This window comes from Dendrobates tinctorius, unplaced genomic scaffold (genome assembly GCF_039654945.1).
Source record: "Dendrobates tinctorius isolate UK_male_01 unplaced genomic scaffold, ASM3965494v1 ptg000063l, whole genome shotgun sequence".
Taxonomy (NCBI): Eukaryota; Metazoa; Chordata; class Amphibia; order Anura; family Dendrobatidae; genus Dendrobates; species Dendrobates tinctorius.
Genome location: NW_027361731.1, coordinates 2,865,053 through 2,885,754, shown reverse-complemented (window position 1 = coordinate 2,885,754; position 20,702 = coordinate 2,865,053). Strand labels below are relative to the sequence as shown.

General features: G+C 47.6%; 1 protein-coding gene across 1 annotated transcript in view; it reads right to left on the bottom strand.

The window, feature by feature from the left end:
* Nucleotides 1–20,702, bottom strand: part of LOC141094139 (uncharacterized) — a 305,335-nt gene that overhangs the window by 8,163 nt on the left and 276,470 nt on the right. Inside the window, exons 2-6 of the mRNA XM_073579876.1 lie at nt 5,477–5,626; nt 2,115–2,294; nt 1,917–2,040; nt 1,736–1,833; nt 1,090–1,180 (exon numbers count right to left, since the gene is read on the bottom strand). Of these exons, the coding sequence (XP_073435977.1) occupies nt 1,090–1,180; nt 1,736–1,833; nt 1,917–2,040; nt 2,115–2,294; nt 5,477–5,626 (643 nt within the window). The remainder of the gene's footprint in view (nt 1–1,089; nt 1,181–1,735; nt 1,834–1,916; nt 2,041–2,114; nt 2,295–5,476; nt 5,627–20,702) is intronic.

Below are 20,702 nucleotides of genomic sequence, written 5' to 3'. Positions count from 1 at the left end.
TAAATTTAGATCTCAGGCATTTGGGAGAGGTAATGGAGACCTTCTTTTAAAGGCTACCAGGTATTTGCAGACTCACATAAGTGAGGCAGGCCAGTCCCACCACCATCGAACTACCATACAAAATGGACCTGTAAAAATAGGCATAGAATAAAAAGATATGTTATATCCCCAACAACAACATGTGCTTGGGGAAAGCTCCATCACTAAACCGGAGTTGCATTTTATTTATGCTGGACCATTGGAGCTACTGAGTTCTGAAATTATTTATTGCTCCCCATATTGGGAGAGACTGAGCCTTAATCTCAATTCCTTCAGATAGAAAACAATGTAATTTATGGTGTTGGCTGATTCCATGAAACCAGGGCTCGAGCCATGCCAACACATCCCCTGCTGGTGTGAATAAATGTATATTACAGCCATCAGCTTCACACAACTTAGACATATATCATGGCACAGGTATAATTTTTTTTATGCAGTTTATTACAATCCTGTTTGAAGTTAGTCGGTTTTAAAAGAAATTTAAAAGTCAGGATAAAGGGAAACTCTGTTGTTATTGTACAGAAATTCACACTTTGCCCTCACTGCACATTTAATGTTGTTAATCATAAAAGTGAAGTTTGACCAGAAAGACTGGACCTGATTTGTCGGGACCATATGAGCACATTCAGCAGCACAGAAGGGAGAGAAGGTAGATTCATCCAATAAGATACCAGGGATCTAGGAATCCAACAGCATCATTACCCTCCGCTTTCCCTTAGAGGCCCATCATAATATTTTTCTTCAAGTGATTTTCTAACTTATCAGCACATTCTATGTACGCTGTCATTTGGCTTTGTAGTTTACAGATCTGGGCAGGTAATGATCAGTGTCTTCTAATTGAAGTATCTTCCAGGTTGTAAGTTCTATAGAAAAGATCTTCCAATGTCCAAACTCATTTGAACTCAGTTTTGTGGAGGAAAATGTTGTAGTCTAGAGAAAAATGGTGATCACACGATTGTGATAAGGCCAGACTACACCACCGATAAAGCAGCCGCAGCCGGAGATTGAGAAGAATCTGTGACTTCTCTGCATTTTGTGGTTACTACTCACCTGGGTAGTCATATGTAGGAATCTCCTTTTTACACCGCTCATCACCCCTCACATATGTCTCTGTAGTATTAATATGGGTCAGATCTTCACCCTGAAACAAATACTGTAAAAGTCACAGACAGATGGAGACGTCACATCTATGATCAGCTTTAATCCTGACATCTCCACTTTTCTTATTACACAAGTTCTGGGATGTATTAAGAGAAGCATAGAGTCTTGATCACGTCAAGTAATCTCATCTACTCCTCCCTGGTCAGATTTCTTCGGGAATACTGTGTCCAGTTCTGGGCACCACATTTAAAAAAAAAAAACTTTGAAAAGCGGGAGCAAGTTTAGAGAAGAGCTACCAGGATGGTGAGCGGACTGCAAGTATGTCCTAAGAGGAACGGTTAAAGGATTTGGGAATGTTTATCTTGCAAAAAAGGACTTAATAACTGACTACAAATATTTGAAGGGATGTCACAGTGTAGAGGGATCATCCTTTTTCTAATTTACACATGTTAACCCGAGGAGCAACCGAATATGATTGAAACTGTGATTCTAAGTATAAAACATATAACACTGGTGGATAAAACAAGACTGAGCACAAGACCTTCACAGCCGTCTACACACCACAGGGATCTCATGACACCTTCTCTCCATCTACCTGATGATCCTGAGGAACATTGTGATCTTCTTGTTTACACTCCTGTGGAAGGAGAGGACGGGGACATGTCTCTGGTGTTGTCCTCTTACTGGATAGATCTGGAGGAAACACATATAGGGACTGAATTCATTCTTTACACACAGATAATTATATTCCATGTGCATTTAGTTCTGTCTTTTACCTGGTGATGTGAGGGACTGGGGAACCTCCACTATGACGTCCTTGTACACATCTTTGTGTCCTTCTAAATACTCCCACTCCTCCATGGAGAAATAGATGGAGACATCCTGACACCTTATAGGAACCTGACACATACAATGATACCGTCATCCCTCTGATCCCTTCATAGTGTTACTGTATAATGTCCCAGCAGTGTCACCTCTCCAGTCAGCAGCTCAATCATCTTGTAGGTGAGTTCTAGGATCTTCTGGTCATTGATGTCCTCATACATCAGGGGGTGAGGTGGAGGCCCTGTGATTGGACTCAGGGGTCTTCCCCATCCTTCAGACACAGGGTCCTGACAGCGCTCACTAGAGGTCTTCTTCACCACTGTGTAATCCTGGTTATGGAGAGACACATTAATAAATCTCACTACAGACATTTCCAGAGTCCTCACCTCTCCAGTTCTGTCCATCTGTTATTCCCATAGATGAGAATGATGTAATGTGACGTCATCAGAATCTCTCACCCAGAGGCATATCCGGGGGGGGGGGGGAGCAGCCGGCAGGAGGGCGCAGTCTAGCCGCCTAATGCGGCGGTCCGCACTGTCTCCTCCGGCGGCTGCGTTCTGCCGCCCCCTGGCCTGAGAGTTGACTGTTCTCTGTGCTGGCTGTCAAGCTGACAGCCAGCGCAGAGAAGGTGTGCGCGCCGGCTCCCAGGGAGCAATTGTACTGGCGTCTATACAGACACCAGTACAACTGAAGCTCTGACCGCCAGGTGGTAAGTGTGCTCCACTGTGGAGCTGAAGAACCACCGCAGATGGGGGGTGTTAATGAGTGGGGATGGGGGTTAATGTGGGGAAGGGGTTAATGAGGGGGTATGGGGGTTAATGTGTGTGAGGGTGTTAATGAGGGGGAATGGGGGTTAATGAGTGGGGGGGCTAATGACTGGGGATGGGGGTTAATGTGTGGGGATGGGGGGTTAATGTATGGGGGGGTTAATGAGTGGGGATGGGGGTTAATGAGTGGGGTGTTAATGAGGAGATGGGGGTTAATAAGTAGGGGGGTTAGTGAGTGGGGATGGGGTTTAATGTGGGGATGGGGGTTAATGAGTGGGGGGTTAATGAGTGGGGATGGGGGTTAATGATTGGGAGGTTAATGAGTGGAGATGGGGGTTAATGTGGGGATGGGGGTTAATGAGTGGGGGGTTAATGAGTGGGGATGGGGGTTAATGTGTGTGGGGTTACTGAGTGGGGATGGGGGTTAGTGTGTGTGTGGGGTTAATGAGTGGGGGGTTAATGAGTGGGGATGTGGGTTAATGTGTGTGGGGGGGTTAATGAGTGGAGATGGGGTTTAATGTGGGGATGGGGCTTAATGAGTGGGGGTTAATGTGTGGGGGGTTAATGAGTGGGGATGGGGGTTAATGTGTGTGTGGGGTTACTGAGTGGGGATGGGGGGTTAGTGTGTGTGTGGGGTTAATGAGTGGGGGGTTAATGAGTGGGGATGTGGTTTAATGTGTGTGGGGGGGTTAATGAGTGGGGATGCAGGTTAATGAGTGGGGATGGGGGTTAATGTGTGGGGGGATTTGGAGTGGGGGGTACATAATGTGTGGTGGGGATTTGGGAGTAGGGATGGGGGGTTATCGAGTGGGGATGGGGGATAATAATAATAAATTTTATTTCTATAACGCTGACATATTCCGCAGCACTTTACATTTCAGAGGGGACTTGTAAAGATAATAGACATTACAATCTATGAGGGAAAAAGGGAGACACGAAAGTTGGGTGGTAACAGTTGCCCTGATTGTATGGACCAGCCATAATGTTAAGTGTGTAACAGTACAGACGCAGAGGGCTAATGGATGCATAAAGCATGTGGGAACATGATGCGGGGAACCTGGTTATGGTAAAAACTTTTGGCTGTGCCACATAGGGATAGATTAGGTTAATGTGTTAAGGCGGTAGGCCAGTCTGAATAAATGAGTTTTCAGGGCACGCTTAAAATTGTGGGGATTGGGGACTAATTGTATTGACCTGGGAAGTGCATTCCAAAGAATTGGCGCAGCATGTGTATAGTCTTGGAGATGGGAGGAGGTTCTGATAATTGAGGGGATACTTAATGTGTTGGGGGATTTGGAGTGGGGATGGGGGTTAATGTGTGGGGGGATTTGGAGTGGGGGGTACATAATGTGTGGGGGGGATTTGGAGTGGGGGGTACATAATGTGTGTGGGGATTTGGGAGTAGGGACGGGGGTTATTGAGTGGGGATGGGGGATACTTAATGTGGGGGGGATTTGGAGTGGGGGGTACATAATATCTGGGGGGGATTTGGAGTGGAGGGTACATAATGTGTGGGGGGATTTGGGAGTAGGGATGGGGGTTATTGAGTGGGGATGGGGGGTTATTTAATGGGTGGGGGTATTTGGAGTGGGGATGGGGGGATTTAATGTGTGTGGGGAGATTTGAGGATACAAAATGAAGAGTACGTATGAGGAAACAGTATGGTGGATGGGTTCAGACAGTATGGGCTGCGAACGGGTAAATGGATGTGGACACAGTATGAGTAGTGATGGGAAAAATGCATGTGGACACAGTATGGGGAGTGAGGGTGATGGGATGTGTGCAGACACAGTATAGGAAGTCGGGGGTATGTGTGAGCAGACAGTATAGAGAGTGAGGGGGTAAATATATGAGGAGACAGTATGGTGAACAGGTGGGATGCTAGACAGTATGAGGTGGGAGGGGAATAGTGTTAGGCGACAGTATAATGCAGATATTTTTATTTAGGAGCATTATAATGATACTTCTATCTTTAAGGGCATCGTGTGGAGATTTGCTGCAGAAGACCGGAGAAGATAGAAGTCTGCAGAGACGAGATGCGGATGAGAAAACTCATCATGGGGTCTGGACAAGAAGAAGAGAAGGAGAATGACTCCAGAGACGACGTCATCTATAAGGTACCTGGATGTAAATATTATTTCTGATACTGACTAATTCTCATGTTTTTATTTGTTAGGAGCATAAAAGGGTTGTCCAGGTTTGTGCTGAGTCTGAAGTCATTCCTTGTGACTGCAGACTTCTGAATTCTCACAGTGCTCACTGAACGCTGTCAGGATTCTCTCGTGCCGGTAATTTACATACATACGGTCACATGCTGACTAGACATGTGTGGCCTCACTCAATGAAAATAAACGGAGAGAGGCCGGGCACGTCTAGTCGGAATGTGGCCAGAAGTATATAAATTACATCGTTGTGCTGACATGACTGCACATCGGCAAGGGAGAATCCTAAATGTGTGCAGTGCATTCGCTGTGAGAATTCAGAAGCTGCAATGTCAGGACTCAGCTCTGCAGGTTCCAGTAGTCATCACATGGACACTTCACTCATATGCGATTTTCATAGTTATGGTCTTGTGACAACAAGCTTCTCTTCCTGCTTTCAGTTTTTTACTGAACTTTGAGAGCAATAAGGAGAGCAGCTCGTGGGTACATGGCTAAGTGTGCAAGTCGCATATGTACTTGGGGGGGCCCGAACCAAATTCTTGCCCCGGGTGCCAGAAAGCCTAGATACACCTCTGCTCTCACCTCTCCAGTAAGCCGGAAGAGGATCTCGAGGGTGAGGTGTAATATCCTCTCCACCATCTTGTCTCTGTCCATATCCATCCTTGATGGGTAAATCAGGAAAATTCTCTTATATAGAAGATCTTCTCTGAGAGGATCCGATATTGTAGAGACCTGAATGAGAAGATGAGCCGATGTAACATCATAAAAATCCTGTGTAATAATACAATTACTGGAGATAAGGGAAACATACAGTTAGGTCCATATATATTTGGACAGAGACAAACATTTTTCTAATTTTGGTTCTAGACATTGCCACAATGAATTTTAAACAAAACAATTCAGATGCAGTTGAAATTCAGACTTTCAGCTTTCATTTGAGGGTATCCACATTAAAATTGGATGAAGGGTTTAGAAGTTTCAGCGCCTTAACATGTGCCACGCTGTTTTTAAAGGGACCAAAAGTAATTGGACAATTGACTCCAAGGCTATTTCATGGACAGGTGTGGGCAATTTTTATGTCATTCTCAATTAAACAGATAAAAGGCCTGGAGTTGGTAGATAGAAAATACCCAAAAGTGACACCATTCTAAAAACTGCACCCCTCAAGGTGCTCAAAACCACATTCAAGAAGTTTATTAACCCTTCAGGTGCTTCACAGGAATTTTTTGAATGCTTAAAAAAAATGAAAATTTTTTCACAAAAAAATTACTTCAGGTCCAATTTTTTTTATTTTACCAAGGGTAACAGGAGAAATTAGACTGCAAAAGTTATTGTGCAATCTGTCCTGAGTACGCTGATACCTGATATGTGGGAGGAACCACTGTTTCGTCGCATGGCAGAGCTCGGAAGGGATCGAGCGCCGTTTGACTTTTTCAACGCAAAATTGGCTGGAATTGAGATCGGGCGCCATGTCACGTTTGGAGAGCCCCTGATGTGCCTAAACAGTGGAAACCCCCCACAAGTGACCCCATTTTGGAAACTAGACCCCCCAAGGAACTTAGCTAGATGTGTTGTGAGCGCTTTGAACCCCCAAGGACTTCACAGAAGTTTATAACATACAGCCGTACAACATGATCTTTTCACCCCCAATTTTTATTTTCCAAATGGTAACAGGACCCCAAATGTTATTGTGCAATTTGTGCTGAGTACGCTGATACCCCATATGTGGGGATAAACCACTATTTGGGCGCATGGCAGAGCTTGGAAGGGAAGCAGCGCCATTTGACTTTTTTGGCTGGAATTGAGATTGGATGCCATGTTGCATTTGGAGAGCCCCTGATGTGCCTAAGCAGTGGAAACCCCCTACAAATGACACCATTTGGCACCGCTTAGGAACTTATCTAGATGTGTGGTGAGCACTTTGAACCCCCAAGTGCTTCACAGAAGTTTATAACGCCCAGGCGTGAAAATAAAAAAATCATTTTTTCCACAAACATGATCTTTTAGTCCCCAATTTTTTTATTTTCCCAAGGGTAACAGGAGAAATTGGACCCCAAAAGTTGTTGTCCATTTTGTCCTGAGTATGCTGATACGAGGACCCTTACAATAATTTCTAAATACAGATATGCATAAAAATTGAACCTTTAATGAAGTCTAAATAGTAGACAAGACAATCACACATAAAACAACCAACCGTGTCACCTAATGTACCCTAAAATTCGGGTCCTGATATCCAAGCTGCCTAACAACGGAGGTTGGCACCCTAGACACGGTGGCTGAACCCTAAAACTCCTGAATAGCCCTGAATATGTGCCACAATTGGTCAAACAATTATTCAGGAAAGGAGTGTATAGGTGTTGCCAGGTAGGTAGCTGAATTTGCAACAATAGAAAAAGTGCAAAAAATAGTGCAAAAGACAAGACAAAAAGTGACAAGTGCTTTGAGTATCTCACTATCTGTCCCCTATATCTGTATACCTTCCTGTCAGCGGAGGTTGGCACCCTACTGGTCAGCGGAATGGCGCCCCCGCTCCACGACGGCTTACCTTAGGAGTACCCTGCTATAACTATAAATTCACCACTGGGTAGCATAACATCACATATGGAAGGTGAAAAAAGGACAATTTGTCCCTGTTACAATCATATCATTGTACAAAACATTATTGATAACAAATAGAGGGATACTCAGATTTTCTGATGGAGGATAGGCTAAACCTCAACGCGTTTCTCCCAACACAACAGGATCATCAGGAGGTAGATAGATGCTATGATATCGATACCTCATTTATATCTTTTTTTATGTTTTGGAACTTTTATACAATTTTATATAAAAAATAATTATTTTTGCATCGCTTTATTCTGCGAGCTATAACTTTTTTATGTTTTCACTGATGATGCTGTGTGGTGGCTCGTTTTTTGCGAGACAAGATGACGTTTTCAGCAGTACCATGCTTATTTATATCTGTCTTTTTGATCGTGCGTTATTGCTCTTTTTGTTCGGCGGTATGATGATAAAGCATTGTTTTTTGCCTATTTTTTTAAGGGGTTCACTAAAGGGGTTAACTAGTGGGACAGTTTTATAGGGCGGGTCGTTCTGGATGCGGCGATATTAAATATGTGTATTTTTATGTTTTATTATTTACAAAATAAAAGAATTTATTAGGGATTAATTTTATTATTATTTATTTAGTATTTTTTTTAAAATTATTTTTACACTTGTCAGCGATCTGACAGGCGCTACAGCAAGCTTTCTCAGGGAAGGAGACCCTCGAAGCAGCGCAGCACATCGCGCTGCTCCGAGGGTCTCAGGGAATCACGCAGGGAGCCCCCTCCCTGCGCAATTCTTCCCTAATCCCCCGGGTACACTGCGATCATGTTTGATTGCAGTGTGCCAGGGGTTAATGTGCCGGGGTCAGTCCGTGACCGCCCCTGACACATAGTGCCGGGTGTCAGCTGTGATAATCACCCGGGGGCGCCGCTGATCGCTATGACATACTATCCTGTCCACGGTCATACGGGCCCGGGTACCGTGGACTGGATAGTATGTCAGATGTCAGAAAGGGGTTAAGGAGATGAGCTGTCACTTCTGAAATTAGTTTTGTAAATATCTGGGGGGCTATCGCTAGTCGAAAGGGAAGAGCCCTGTACTGGAAGTGTCTGATTTGTGACGGAATCTGTTCTGCAACTCTGAGGAATCTGCAATGTTGTTCGTGAATAGGTACATGGTAATAGGCATCATTGAGGTCCAGGACTGCCATGTAACAGCTTGGAAACAGGACCTTCACTGCTGTCCTCACCGACTCTATCTTGAATGATGGAACTACTAAGAACTTGTTTAACGCCTTTAAATTTTTAATGGTCCTCAGAGATGCATCTTTTTTTTATTTTATCAGAAATAGGGGAGGTGTAGAACCCCTTTTTCTTTCCCCTAGGGGTATTTCTTCCAGTACATTATTCTCTCTGAGAGACAGGACCTCTTTTTTCTGCACTAGTTGTTTGTGCGGAGATGGTTGCTCAGGTGTCTCCAAATATCTCTTGCAGGGTGGAGTGTGGAATTTTAATTTTAGGCCTGATCCTATGATGTGAAGGATCCAGGCACTGGAAGAAATTTTCTCTCAGGCCAGGAGGAAGAGAGACAACCTTCCCCCTTATGGGAAACAGAGTCATTGGGATGGCTTTTTGGTCTCCTGGGAGGGCTTTCTGAAGAAGAAACCTCTCCTTCCTTTAGGCCATCTCTCTGGTCTGTCCTGGTCCCCGAGTGGTTTCTTGTGGGAATAGTGACCCTTTAGAAAGGACCACTGAAAGGATGAAGAGGGTGCTCTAGGGAAAACTTTCTTCCTATACCCTGATTTCTTGAGGATCTCGCTGAGGGCTGGACCAAACAAAAATTTTCCTTCACAGGGAGGAGAAGAAAGCTTAAATCTTTGCCTGAATGTCTCCTGGCCATCATTTTAACCAGACCGCTAAGCGACCTGCAATGGACAACGCAGCTGATCTAGCTGCTAATCTTGTTGAGTCTGCCGAGATGGTTGGGATTGACGCCAGGATGGTCTCCCTTGGTATTTGCTGCTCTAACTGGTTCTCCAATTTGTCCAGCCAAACCTTTAGGGACCAGGTTGTGCATGTGGCTGTGTCGGTGTCAGGACCCCTGCTTAGGACTTCCAGGCTGCCTTAAGGAAACTGTCAGTCTTCCTGTCAAATGGCTCTTTTAATGACCCCAAATTCTCAAATGGGAGAGAAAATCTCCTAGAAATCTTGGATACTGCCACGTCCAACTTGGGGCTTTATCCCACGGGGACGATGCTTCCTCTTCAAAGGGGTACTTCCTTTTAAGGGAGGCCAAACCTTGTCCCTTTCTATCAGGACTTTCCCACTCCCTTTTAATGAGATTCTGTACATGCTCATTAACGGGAAGGATGTCAACGGGACAAGGGATTCCCAGCCAGTCTCCCATGTGGGTACTTGCCCAGCCCCGGGCCCGACGAGGCTGCTGGGGTGCTTGCTTCCTTCTCTCATGAGGACATGATGGCTTCTTTTCTCTAGCTGCTGGGGCAACTCCTGTTGCTCCTGCTGACGTGGTGGCTGTAGCTGTTTAGGCGATCGCTGAGCTTACATCCTGACGCCACCATTTGCCTGCCAGTGGTCCCTTTGCATACTCACATGGGACCACAAATGGAGGAAGGTCCGGTGCTGCTTGGCAGCTTTTCTTCACCCGGCACGCCGATGCGTCTGGGCAGCATAGCATGGAGGCACTGCGCACCAATACCCAGCACATACCCACTCAGGGAGGGCACCCCATGGGGACCTCCGAGGCGCTACGGATACCTGGTGACGGCCGCAGCAGACCCATGCCTACCAAACCCCGACCGCCCAGGCCAAGGTATCCTCTTCTATCTTTACCGCCGATCTTACTGAGGGTTTCCCATCAAGGACAGGAAACCAACTGATGTGGAGAGAGGAGCAGCCCGTTTTATCTTGAAAGTTTCTTGATCTTGAAGGGCAGATCCCCTCTCTCGTGCCGTCACGGGAGATTGAAAAATGACATTACTGTGGGAGCAATATACTGTGCATGGTGGAATGGCGGTACTGTGGGAAGGTTATTCTGTGTGGGGGGAAATGGCAGTATTATGGGAATATTATACTGTGAGGAAAGACTGATGATTCTGTGAGAATTTTACTGTATACTGTGTGGGGGAATGGCGTTGCCGTGGGAACATTATACTGTGTGTGGTGGGATGGTGGTACTGCAAGATTATACTGTGTGTGGTGGATTTGTGGTACTATGAGGACATTATACTGTGTGGGGGATGATGGTACTGTGGGAACATTATACTGTGTGTGGGGGAATGGCGTTGCCATGGGATCATTATACTGTGTGTGGTGAGATGATGGTACTGTGGGAACATTATACTGTGTGTGGGGGACTGGCGTTGCCATGGGATCATTATACTGTGTGTGGTGGGATGATGGTACTGTGGGATTATTATACTATGTGGAGGGAATGGTGCTACTGTAAGAAGATTATTGTCACAATCTATTTTTGGATCTGTCAGATTCTGGATTCTGTTTTGTAAACATTTTCTCTTTCAGGCCATTGGGGGTTAATGTCAGTTTTGCCCCGGGTGGCCGCTGGTGTTACTACAACTGTAGTTGGTCTGCTGATGGGTTTTTCCCCCGGGTGGCTGCTGGTGTCACTCCATGGTGATTAATTATCTATGCAGGTGGGTGCCACTCCCTCTTCCCTTTATAAGCCCACCTGTTGCTGCAGATCACTGTTGGTAATACTGGTCATTTACTAACCAACCTTGGTGAAGATTGGACCTACCTGGTGGAGAGGGGGTTCAGTTTATCGGGAGCAGTGGAGTTGCTGCTGCATGCTGATCGGGTGCCTTTCTCTGCTGCTTGGAGCATTGGCAGCAGAGAGAGCTAAGTTTGGGTTTTTAGTTGCTTTAACCCCATGGTGTCTGTTTTATTTTCCCTTGTGTGTTATTTGGCACAGTTCACTTTATTCCCTGTCTCTTCTCCTAGGGAAGGGTTTGGTGGTTTAGCTCAGGGTGAAACAGGAGATAGGGACAGGTCGGGGACTTGGGCCTCACTACCATCAAGTGTACCCCCAAGTTAAGGAAAGTCAGGGCACCTCCTTAGCCTGCGGGGCAGTTCAGGGGCCCAGGTTCCTCGTCCTGTTTTCCCACTACTGCCAGGTGACATTATTACCAAACGCCCACTTTTTTTTTTCTGGTGAGCCATGGCTCTAATGCAGACCTGTCTCCAATTGCTGCAGACCCTCACTGAGGAGCGTGGGGTGCTGCATGGTGTGGTGAAGCAGCAGCTGGTGGGGTTCAGGGCCTCAGCTCAGGTGCAGGCTCAGCCAGAACCCAAGTTATCTCTCCCAGATAGGTTTTCTGGAGGGAGAGATATTTTTTTGTTTTTTTCAGAAGGCCTGCAAGCTACACTTCAGGCTCTGCCCCCGTTCATTAGGGAGTGAGGAACAGCAGGTGGGATTCATCATATCTTTCCTTAAAGGTGATCCCCTAGCCTGGGCCTTCTCCCTGCCAGCCGATTCACCATCTCTACGGTCGGTGGATGAGTTTTTTGCGGCTTTGGCGAACATGCCCCCTGTAGTCATGGCTAGGAAGGAGGACTCACTGGTGCAGTCGGACGAGCCCAGGCAGGTGGGAGGAGTTGGTTCCCCAATGGTGTTGCTTGCAGTTCACCGTGGTGTGGGGGCATGTTTTTTCTGTGGGCAGACTGGTCATTTTTTAAGAGGCTGCCCAGAACGGCAAATCTTTGGTAGAACCCAAGAAGCCACGCCCCCCTGGTCGTGTGGAGGGAGGCGACCAGGGAGTGTATATTTCCTCCATTTTGCCCTCTCAGTGTACTTTATCAGCTGAAGTGGCAGTTGGTGGGGTACCTGAGGGCACACCAGTGTTTGTGAACAGTGGAGCGGGAGCCAATTTGGTGGACGCTCACTTTGTCCAGACTCATGGCCTGAAGTGTAGCACGCTGGCCAAGCCCTTAAGCGTCCAGGCCACTGTCCCACTGAACCAGGGGAGGTTGACCCAAGTAGTGGAAAATATACATCTGCATATAGGGATTCATCATGTAGAGTCCCTTTCATGCTACGTCTTGGGGGGAATGCCATCACCTATCATTTTAGGCCTCTCTTGGTTGGAAAAACACAACCCAGTCATAGATTGGCGGTCTAGGAAAGTAGTCAGCTGGGATCAGTCACGTGAGGGCTGCTGCCTGGGGGCTACTGTCTCTGCCTTCTTTCTACAACCGTCCCCTTCTTCTCCAGTGGGGACAGCAGAGGTGCTGCCAGGGAGTAGGGGCAAGTCTCAACCCTCGCCATTAGCCAACTCTGAGAGGCGGAGTCCTCGTAGGCGGATGGGTCATAGGAGGTGTCATGATCCAGGTCGGGATTTCGCTTTGACCCGTCCTGGTTAGACTATGGGTTAATTGTGCTGCCTCTCTCTGGCAGAGGGCGGCTATTTAGTGCTCACTGGACCTGGGTCCGGTGTCAGTTATACTCCTGCCCTCGGCTGAGTTAAGTGACCTCTTATATACGTGTGCCTTGTGCCTGATAACTTGTTGTCTGCTTGGTTGTGATCCGGTTCTGTCCCTGTTACGAGTTCTGCCTGACTCTCTTGTACCTTGTACTGTGCTACCTCTCGTGTATGACTCCCTGCTTGTGACCTGACTTCTCTCTGCTTGTCCCCTTGGTACCACGTCGCCCTCTTGTGTATGACCTTTGGCTTTGTCTGACTACCCGTCTGTTTGTCCCTCCTGTACGTTTGCCCGTACTGTTGTGACCTCCGTTTTGCCTGACTGAGTTGTTGTATGGTGTCCTGTCATATCTGAAAGCAGGACACTAAGCCCCACCCCCTTGCAGTCACATGACCATAGGTCCTGTGCCAGCTTGCTCATTTTCAGTGTCCGCAGGTCCTATGCCTCTTTACTTTCCGGCGCTGACTGGACCCTGACACTATTACCTTGAAGCACGCCTGGTCACCTCTGCTGCCCTGCTCCCCAGGTAACTTTTAGCACTGCTTCTGTACTCAGGAGACGCGCACGGGCTCTATGAGCAAGTGTAGTGCGGTGTCTCTGACATTATAACTGACCCATACCATTTTTTTTTCCTCTCTGCTCCCATTCTCCTGTGTGTGTGATGGATCCTATGCACACTCTTTCCGAGCAGATTAAGCGCCTAACGCAGATGTCTCAGAAACTCCTTGGAGAACAAAGAGTCCTGGCTCAGTCTCAGCAGCTGATCGCTGACACTGTGCAGGGAGTTCTTTCATTGGGGGCTCGGGATGTTACATTAATTTCCCCGGAATCTCCGGTTAAATTACCCGATACCTTTTCTGGAGATGAAAATGAATTCAGAGTTTTCAAGGAGGGCTGAAAGCTTTTTTTTTTCCTTACGACCACACTCTTCTGGGGATGAAAGTCAGAGAGTGGGGGTCATTATATCCCTGTTAAGGGGAGTCCCCCAAGCTTGGGCTTTCTCCCTTCCTACCACGGCCCCTGAGCGCATGACTGTAGATGCATTTTTTGAGGCCCTGGGGCATATTCATGATGAGCCTGATCGGATGTGTATGGCTGAGGACATGTTGATGAATGTTTGCCAGGGGAAGCACTCAGCCGAGTGGTTTTGCTCAGTTCAGACGCTGGGCTGCTGAGGTCTGCTGGAACGACGCCGCCCTCCGGGGGTTGTTCCGTAGAGGCCTGTCTGAGCATCTGAAAGACGCCTTGGCTCTCCACCCCCCACCTGATTCCCTGGAGGAAGCTATGACACGGGCCGTCCGGATGGATCGCAGGTTACGGGCAAGGGGAGTGATACAAACCGAGACATCATTATTCTCCCAAGGAAGGGGAGCCAGTTCTACATTGAAAATCACGGAGATGGGAACCATCGACCTTAAGGAGGAAGAAAGGAGACAACGGCGCGTGAGAAAATGCTGTTTTCACAGTGGCGAGTCTGGACATTGGAAAAAGGATTGCCCCTCCCGGCCACTAACCAACAAGCGACTCAGCCCGGGTGATTATAGTGGAGGTCACCCAGGCTCTCAGGTACCCTTTTCTACCTTCTCTAAAATGTTGTTTCAAGTGGAACTTTGTTGTGGGAATGTTTCCACATCCACTTCTGCCTTCATGGATTGCGGTTCATCATTGAACTTTATTGACTCTGACTTGGTGGCCAGGTGTAAGTTAGGGACAGTTAGGTTGGAGACTCAGATTCACATTGTTGCTATTGACAAACCACCACTGGTTAAGAATGACATTATGTTTCGTACTGAAGAGTTTCTCCTTAAAGTGAGTTCCTTGCACCAGGAACGTATTTCATGTTTTGTAATGAACAACCTGCCTGCGGGACTGGTGTTGGGGTTGCCCTGGTTACATCTGCATAATCCTGTGATTAATTGGGAATCTCGGGACATTGTTAAATGGGGTCCCTATTGCTCTGAGAAATGTCTTGTTTCTGTGTCTGTGTCGTCCGTGGGTCTAGAAGGTATTCCGGAGTGCCTGATAGATTATACGGACGTTTTCTCCGAAAAAGAGGCTGAGGTTTTACCACCACACCGCCCATTTGATTGTGCCATTGACCTGGTTCCAGGTGCTAAATTGCCCAAAGCCCGCTTGTATAACCTCTCGGGTCCGGAACCGGCTGCGATGAAGGAATATATTTCCGAGAGTCTCCGTAAGGGACATATTCGTCCTTCTGTTTCTCCTGTGGCGGCGGGGTTCTTTTTTGTAAAGAAAAAAGACGGTGGTTTGCGCCCATGCCTCGATTTCCGTGAGTTAAATAAAATAACTGTGAGGAATACGTATCCCCTTCCACTTATTCCTGATTTATACAATCAGTTGTCTGGAGCTAAGTGGTTTTTGAAATTAGATCTACGGGGAGCGTATAACCTTATCCGAGTCCGGGACGGAGATGAATGGAAAACCGCTTTTCTCACTACTGAAGGGTTGTTTGAAAATTTGGTCATGACTTTCGGCCTGACCAATGCTCCAGCTGTCTTCCAAAATTTCATAAATCATGTGTTCTCTGATTTGATTGGACGTTTTATGGTGGTGTATTTGGATGACATTTTAATCAACTCTCCTGATAAACAGGCTCACATTGGTCATGTTCGGGCAGTTCTCCAAAGGCTCAGGGAGAACTGTCTTTTTGCTAAACTTGAAAAATGTTTATTTTTTGTTCAGGAACTGTCCTTTCTGGGGTTCATCGTGTCTGCTGAAGGGTATCGCATGGATCCTAATAAGGTGCAGGCCATTGTCGAGTGGGTTCAACCTTGTGATTTGAAGGCTCTGCAGCGTTTCCTAGGGTTCGCTAATTATTATCGTAAATTTATATGGGGGTTCTCACAGGTGGTTAAACCCCTCACAGACATGACTCAAAAGGGGGCCGATATCAAGAATTGGTCAACCGCAGTGGTAGCGGCATTTCAGTCTTTGAAAAAATGTTTCATGTCTGCCCCCGTTCTTATTCAACCGGACCCCTCTGAACCATTTATTGTTGAGGTAGGCGCCTCAGAGGTGGGGGTGGGGGCGGTATTGTCCCAGGGACCCGCCACTTTGACCAATTTAAGACCTTGCGCCTTTTTCTCAAAGAAGTTCTCGGAGAGAAACTATGATGTGGGGAATCGGGAACTTCTGGCCGTAAAATTGGGCTTTGAAGAATGGAGGCATTTTTTTGGAGGGGGCTGTCCATCCTATAACGGTAATCACGGACCACAAAAACCTAGCTTACATTGAGTCAGCTAAAAGGTTGACTCCCAGACAGGCTAGATGGTCACTTTTTTTTTCCCCGATTCAACTTCTCGATCACTTTTCAGCCAGGATCCAAGAATATCAGAGCGGATGCGTTGTCACGCAGTCTAGATCCGGTGTCCCCCCGGAACATCCATCCTCCATTCTTCAGCCTGGGGTGGTGGTGGCAGATGTTTCTAATGTGTTGGAACGGGAGATTCGAGAAGCCCAGTCTCTTGCACCTCCAGTTAAGCTGGTGGATAAACTTTTTGTGCCAGCTCAGTTTCGTCTCAAGGTCCTCCAGGAGTTCCATGACTCAGTTCTGGGTGGACATCCAGGGATCTCAGCCACCCGGAAGGCAATTGCTAGAATATTCTGGTGGTCTTCTTTAGCCTCTGATGTTGGGGAGTATGTGTCTGCGTGTGAGGTTTGTGCCCATGCGAAAACTCCCCATAACCGGCCGGCCGGGAAATTGGTACCACTGCCAATTCCTGAGAGACCATGGACTCATCTGTCCATGGATTTCATCACCAACCTTCCCCCCTCCAAGGGTAATACCGTGGTCTGGGTTGTAGTGGACAGGTTTAGTAAGCAGGCACATTTTGTACCTTTGGCAGCTCTACCTAATGCAGAAACACTGTCCAGATTGTTTGTGGAGCATGTGGTGCAGTTGCATGGGGTACCCTTGAATGTGGTGTCTGATAGGGGAGTGCAATTTGTGTCCAGATTTTGGAGAGCTTTTTGTAGGAGGTTGGGTATTGGTCTGTCCTTTTCATCCGCCTACCATCCAGAGACTAATGGGCAGACTGAGTGGACCAATCAGTCTCTGGAGCAAATTCTGCGTTGTTTGACCTCAGCCCGACAGGATGATTGGTGTTCTGTGTTACCATTGGCTGAGTTTTCATTTAACAACCGCATTAACCAGTCTACGGGTACATCTCCATTTTTTTGCAATGATGGGTTTCATCCTTATTTTGGAGAATTTTCCCGTTTGAATTCTGGGTGTCCTGGGGCGGATGAGATGAACCAGCGGTTGGGGGAGGTATGGCGGGAGGTCCAGAATAACATTACGAAGGCCCAGGACAAATTTAAATTATTTGCGGACAAAAAATGATCCGTAGGTCCAGTGTTTCAGGTCGTGGATAGGTATGGTTATCCACCAAAAATATAAGGCTCAAGGTCCCCTCTGCGAAGCTTGGACCCAAGTTTATAGGTCCCTATGAAATTACCGAAGCAGTTAACCCGGTGGCTTTTCGGTTGAGTCTCCCGCCATCTCTACGGATCACTAATGTTTTCCATAAGGCCCTTTTGAAACCTGTGAGGTCTGGTGGGGAGGGATCATCATCTTCCCCACCACTGGTTTTGGTAGACGGGCAGGCTGAGTACGAGGTGGAATGAATTGTCAACTCCAGGTTGGTCCGTCGTGCCCTTCAGTATCTGATACATTGGAAGGGCTACGGTCCCGAGGAACGCTCGTGGTTTCCTGCTCGATCAGTTCATGCGGATCGGTTGATCCGAGCCTTTCACGCCAAGTACCCTGAGAGACCTGGGGGTCCGGTGGCCCCCCATTGAGAGGAGGGTACTGTCATCCAGGTCGGGATTTCGCTTTGACCCGTCCTGGTTAGACTATGGGTTAATTGTGCTGCCTCTCTCTGGCAGAGGGCGGCTATTTAGTGCTCACTGGACCTGGGTCCGGTGTCAGTTATACTCCTGCCCTCAGCTGAGTTAAGTGACCTCTTGTATATGTGTGCCTTGTGCCTGATAACTTGTCTGCTTGGTTGTGATCCGGTTCTGTCCCTGTTACGAGTTCTGCCTGACCCTCTTGTACTGCGCTACCTCTCGTGTATGACTCCCTGCTTGTGACCCGACTTCTCTCTGCTTGTCCCCTTGGTACCACGTCACCATCTTGTGTATGACCTTTGGCTTTGTCTGACTACCCATCTGTTTGTCCCTCCTGTACCTCGTTTGCCCGTACTGTTGTGACCTCCGTTTTGCCTGACTCTGAGTTGTTGTATGGTGTCCTGTCATATCTGAAAGCAGGACACTAAGCCCCACCCCTTGCAGTCACATGACCATAGGTCCTGTGCCAGCTTGCTCATTTTCAGCGTCCGCAGGTCCTATGCCTCTTTACTTTCCGGTGCTGACTGGACCCTGACACTATTAGCTTGAAGCACGCCTGGTCACCTCTGCTGCCCTGCTCCCCAGGTAACTTTTAGCACTGCTTCTGTACTCAGGACACGCGCACTGGCTCTATGAGCAAGTGTAGTGCGGTGTCTGACAAGAAGGTGGTGGTATGCTCTGTGAATTGCGTGGGTGTGAGTGTGGTGACACAGGGGGACGCCTCTGGTGTCAGTTCCTGGAAGAGTTCACCGTCTTGTGGCAAAAGTGTGCATGGCAATAAACGTTCAGGTCCGGACCTGTGTGTGAACGAGTATGTATGGGTGTCCACCAAAAACATCCGGTAGAGATGTGCTGCTGGGGTCTGGAGTTCTCGAGTGATTGGATCTTATTGGGTGTTGGCCATCCTCGGCCCGGAGACTTACCGGCTGGAGCTACCCCCAATAATGCCCTTACACAACTTATCCCCCAGGTCAGCGCTCTGGAGATTTGTGGTGCCTCAAGAGCATACATTGCCACTTCCATCTACCCACATGTGCTATAAACCTGCGAGTCAGGTGGTTGCTGAGGTAACCTCTGGTGGATCTAGGCACCTCACCATAGGTGGTTTTCTGGTGAGGTGCAGTGTTGAGGGTCCAGAGGTCCCTCATTGAAGGAGGGGTACAGTCACAATCCATTTTTGGATCTGTCAGATTCTGGATTCTCTTTTATAAACTTTTTCTCTTTCAGGCCATTGGGGGTTAATGTCAGTTTTGCCCCCGGTAGCTGCTGGTGTTACTACAACTGTAGTTGGTCTGCTGATGGGTTTTTCCCCCCGGTGGCTGCTGGTGTTACTGCATGGTGATTAATTATCTATGTAGGTGGGTGCCACTCCCTCTTCCCTTTATAAGCCTACCTGGTGCTGCAGATCACCGTTGGTAATACTGGTCATTTGCTAACCAACCTTGGTGAAGACTGGACCTACCTGGTGGAGAGGAGGTTCAGCTTATCTGGAGCAGTGGAGTTGCTGCAGGATGCTGATCGGGTGCCTTTCTCTGCTGCTTGGAGCATTGGCAGCAGATAAAGCTAAGTTTGGGTTTTTAGTTGCTTTAACCCTGTGGTGTCTGTTTTATTTTCCCTTGTGTGTTATTTGGTGCACTTCACTTTATTCTCTGTCTCACCTCCTGGGGAGGGGGTTGGTGGTTTAGCTCAGGGTGAAACAGGAGATAGGGAGAGGTCGGGGACTTGGGCCTCACTACCATCAAGTGTACCCCCAAGTTAAGGAAAGTCAGGGCACCTCCTTAGCCTGCGGGGCAGTTCAGGGGCCCAGGTTCCTCGTTCTCCGTTTTCCCACTACTGCCCCGTGACATTTATATTTTGTGTGGTGGATTTGTGGTACTATGAGAACATTATACTGTATGGGGGTGGCGGGACCATGGAAATATCTTTTGTGTGAGATGTCAGCACTCTGAACATTATACTGTGTGAATGGCATCATACATACTGCATAAGGGGTTTTAAAAAGGCATGCCATAGGAAGTGGGAATTCTCAGAAAGGCACGGCATTTGTACAAGAAGACTGTCATCTGCCATCCAGGCAGGAATCAATGGGAAGAGGGAGAGTTTCAGCAAGGAAGAGTCTAGATCAGTGGTTCCCAAACTCCTGTCCTCGCGGACCCCAACAGGTCATGTTTTCAGGATTTCCATAGTGTTACACGTGAGAGAATTCCTGTTGCCTTGATACTTCCATCACCTGTGAAATACTAAGGAAACACTGAAAATATGACCTGTTAGGGTCCGCGAGGACTGGAGTTTGGGAACCACTGGTCTGGATGGTACCTTGATGATGCAGTTTTTTTATATAAAAGGCCAGTAGAAAAAAAAGCAAATTTGGCAGCAAGCAAAGAACGGGCAGGACGTGTGTCGGGGAAGAAACTGAGGCCGAGGTACCAGGCAGTGGTAAAATGCCCAAGGCAGCGGGTTGTCGCATGCCGTGAAGCAGAACCCAGGCATCATCAGATGAGTCCCAGAATCCAGGCTATACCAGCCAAAGCCTGAGAACAAGACCTGCACCAGTAAAGACCCGGAGTCCATACTACTCCAGGGAACAGCCAAGTCCCAGCCCTCACTACTTCAGGTATGAGAGACGTCCGCCGTCAGTCAAGCACTTAAGATCTGAGAGGAGATTCTGCTCGGGAGTCTACGCCTGCAGTGAAGAGCAGAAGGCGCGAGTAATCTGGACCATTGCTTCCAGCACTGATGCATGGTAAAGGGGTTGGTCTGGGATAGTACAACATATCAGGACAGGGGCAGGTTGAACTGAAGGCAGTTCAGCGAACCTTAATAAATTTTGTCAGGAGGACATGTGGCCCAGCAGGAAGAACCAGAGACCCCCACTATGGCCTGTGTTCACAGAAGAGGTAGTGTTGATGCCTATATGTGTTGGGACCATCACC